This window comes from Alosa pseudoharengus, unplaced genomic scaffold, assembly GCF_046254945.1.
Source record: "Alosa pseudoharengus isolate Yale_2024_CS ecotype anadromous, Long Island Sound unplaced genomic scaffold, YU_APseudo_1.1 YU_APseudo_1.1_scf_22, whole genome shotgun sequence".
Classification (NCBI taxonomy): domain Eukaryota; kingdom Metazoa; phylum Chordata; class Actinopteri; order Clupeiformes; family Clupeidae; genus Alosa; species Alosa pseudoharengus.
Genome location: NW_027468680.1, coordinates 2,089,276 through 2,092,870, shown reverse-complemented (window position 1 = coordinate 2,092,870; position 3,595 = coordinate 2,089,276). Strand labels below are relative to the sequence as shown.

Genomic DNA, 3,595 nt, shown 5'->3' with positions numbered 1-3,595 from the left:
TTTCAGAAGCTTTGTCCTAGAGTGCCAGCAATCTAGACCATTGTTGATGATTTTTGTACAGCCACAGCATATTCTGTGTTATAGCTATGAACACATACAATGGCTCGTTTAAAAGGTGAGAGTTTAAGCTCTCAGTGGGTGCAAACCGTGTATTTCTACACAAATTTAATCAAAATCGCTGTTTTTTTCTAGAAATGGAGATATATCGTCTTTCATGAAATATGTTGCTTGTTAAGTGTCGCTTGTAAACTTTCCGGGAAGTGATCAGCGAGACCTGGCGAGACTGCCACCTAGTGATAGACCCACGAAAATTGCCTGGTTTTGACATGACGTGCATGCGTCACTGATTCGACCCAAAGCGGCAACCGAGTTATGATAAAATGTCCAGATAAAATGTCCAGATTGTGCGTTTTCATGAGTTTTCGATCGTCATATATTTCATTTCCATTCATCACAGAGTTCCCAAAATCACATATAAGGTGTGTTAGAGTGTCTAGATTCGTAATTTTTTTTAAAAAAACCTAAAAACGTAGTATCACGTTTTAGGCACTCAACGCACTCAATGAGTTAAGGGGATTTCACTTCATGTAGCCACCTGCAGCTGCATAACGTGATTATTTCTGAGGTTCTGATACGTTTTCAACCCAGAATTGTGCATATGTCATGGTTAAAAACGTATCAGAATCTCAGAAATAATCATGTTATGCAGTCAGCTATACAGACCGCTGCAGGCGGCTACATCAAGTTAATGTCATAACAGCAAGACTAAGATTTCTTTCCCCAAGCCCATACCATCCCCAATCCCATACCACCCACCCCCCAAGATAGGTCTTACATGAAGCACATACATAAACACACAAACAAACAGTAACCGAGAAACCAAATAAAGTGCTTCCGGACTATGTTGCTATGGACTATGTTACAGTGCATGCTGGGATGCGGGGTTGAACTTTGGGGTGTTTTATGTGTGTAAATGCCTTTATTTACTGTTTTAATGTCTGTGTTTTAGTGTAGCGCGTTACCCTTTTAGTTCTTCCTTGTGTGTGATCCTTTTTGTGTGGGTGGCTGCGGCCACCCCTGTATGTGTGTAGTGTGTGTGTGTGTGTGTGTGTGTGTTTGACCTGCCTAGTGTGTGCAGTGTTCGTGGTCTGAGTCCCTGCTCCCGATGCTGGCAAATAAAAGAAAGCTTGCCTTGAACTAAGCTCTGGCTCCTGACTCATAAATGTTACAATATATGTATAACCAACAAAGACAAACATTCACTAAGTCAGATACGGGGAGAAAACTGGGAGTCTAGAGGGGATGAAGTATCTTTCTCCATCATCATAATTCTCTCTCTCTCCCTTTCTCTCCATTCTGTCTCTCTCCCTTTCTCTCCATTCTCTCTCCCTCCCTTTCTCTCTCTCTTTTTTCTGTCTCTGTTCCCGTCTGTTTTTGGCCTGTCTGCTCATGAGGACATGTTCGCCTCTAGCAGTGACCACACACACACACACACACACACGTACACACACACAAACACATATACACACTCAGACACACACACACACACATATACACACACACACATATACACACACACACACACACATATACACACACGTACACACACACAAACACATATACACACTCAGACACACACTCAGACACATACACACACACACACAAGGTAACATACAGTACTCTCTCTCTCTCTCTCTCTCTCTCTCTGTTACTTAACAAGCAGCTCTCTCCCTTCATCCAGCAACACTGACAAAGACAACACAGAGGAACGAACTGACTCTCATACACACACACACACACACACATACACACACAAAATCACACACACACACACACACACACACAGGCATCCCTTCCACACATAGCCTACTTATCAGGATCACACACACAGAAATACTGACAAAAACAACACACACAAACACACAGGCAGTACACGCAGAGAGAGAGAGAGAGATACTGTCTGTGAGTATTTTTCCATGTTGGAGCACCAATATACCGGATACATATAACATTTCATACTTTATCATCAATCACACGCGCAGTGCAGTCCACTATTCCGCTAGTGCTCTGCGCGTGTGTGTAAAGGCAGAGTTGTTGCTTTAACCTGTCTGCAAGTCTGAAGTAGCCTAAAGGACTATCGGCGACCCACCCCGTGGCCACAATTGGCCTAATTCGGTTCAGGGATAGACGTGATCCTCGACGCCATTGGACCGACGTCATGTCCATCTTATTAAACGGCGAGAGTTCTCCGCCTACAGCCGTGCCCTCGCAACTGCTGTACGAAGCAACAGACCGGCACGCAGTCCAGGACAAGGGGAGGTGATTTCTGTACGGCAGGATTCAGCGCACGGACGGGCGGAGCGGGAAAAGCATATATTTACGGACAGCTGACTGAAGTAGACTGTAAGCTAGTCAAAACATGTCGAACACCAGGAAACTGTTCGAGAACCTCTCGGGGGCCGGGAAGTCCATCGCTGTGCTGACCAGTGGAGGAGATGCGCAAGGTAGGCGCGGCCTCGTTTCACTCACGCGCTAACAGGTGAAGCTCGCGCTTCAGCAAGTGAGGTTGGCGTCCGAGAATTCGATAGGTTGAACCAAAGTAAAAATGTTCAGTGCGTGGGTGACAAATGATGATCCCCACTCTAATTCTTGCAAATGTACAATACAGCAATACAGGCTTAAACTGACGTTTTTAAATAGTCTAAATGTGCAGGACGCAACGTAGGCTAAAACTGAAGTTTTTAAATAGTCTAAGCCACAGGTGGTTAACTTCGCTCACACCGGTATAGCCTACTATCCAGGACTAAAACGCAGAATAAATCATTTACCATGAACAGTTTAAACTACTCCTATTCTCGAAAACACTTGTGTGGTTAGTAGTAAATGCCTTGTATTCAAAACACAACGTCCAGTGGGTTAAACCATGAGATGGCTAATCTATATCCCATATTGGCAGGCACGTAGGTATGTATTAGTTGACTTTGTATCATAGACGGCTAGGCACGTAGCCCAGGTATGTTAATCGGATTAGTCCAACTCAGATAGCAGAACGCCCTGAAGAGCGCTCGTGAAGATGCACTGCAGAGAAGCCGCTCCGGGGTCTCCTCTCATCCGTCAGCGCGCGTTACCATCACGGGTGACATGACTGGTAGCGCAATTAAACGGAAAATATATGCCGTTCCATAGGGTGCGGAATTTAGGAGCGAGTGCTTTCCTATCACGACATCCTCTTCTAGTCGGTCATGTTCCATGCCGTAAATAACGACCAACTGCATGCACACGCCTTATCGTGTATTCCGAAGGGCCCTCGAGCCAAGCCTCGCGAGTGGAGAGAAGAGCGTGTGTGTGTGTGTGTGTGTATGTGTGAGTGGTGAGAGTGTGAGCGAGCGAGAGAGAGAGAGAGGCAGTGGGCTGGGTGGGTGTAGGTCTACGTGAGCAAAGGCAAGTAATAGCGGGGATCCGCCACGATGCGTCACTTTAGCGGAACGCTGTTGCTGCTGCGCTATCGTGACTCGCATGCCTCGTGACGACTCCTCAGATTCTTTCCGCCCGGGGTGCAGGGGACCTCGCGACTGCTGTGCTGTGTAGCTGGACG

General features: G+C 46.2%; 1 protein-coding gene across 2 annotated transcripts in view; it reads left to right on the top strand.

Moving 5' to 3' along the window:
- Positions 1-2,373: 2,373 nt before the first annotated feature.
- Positions 2,374-3,595, top strand: part of LOC143139617 (ATP-dependent 6-phosphofructokinase, platelet type-like) — a 36,820-nt gene continuing 35,598 nt past the window's right edge. For both annotated transcript variants that reach the window (XM_076300200.1, XM_076300201.1), the window contains exon 1: positions 2,374-2,504. In XM_076300200.1, coding sequence (XP_076156315.1) covers positions 2,420-2,504 — 85 coding nt within the window. In that variant the 5' untranslated portion in view covers positions 2,374-2,419. The remainder of the gene's footprint in view (positions 2,505-3,595) is intronic.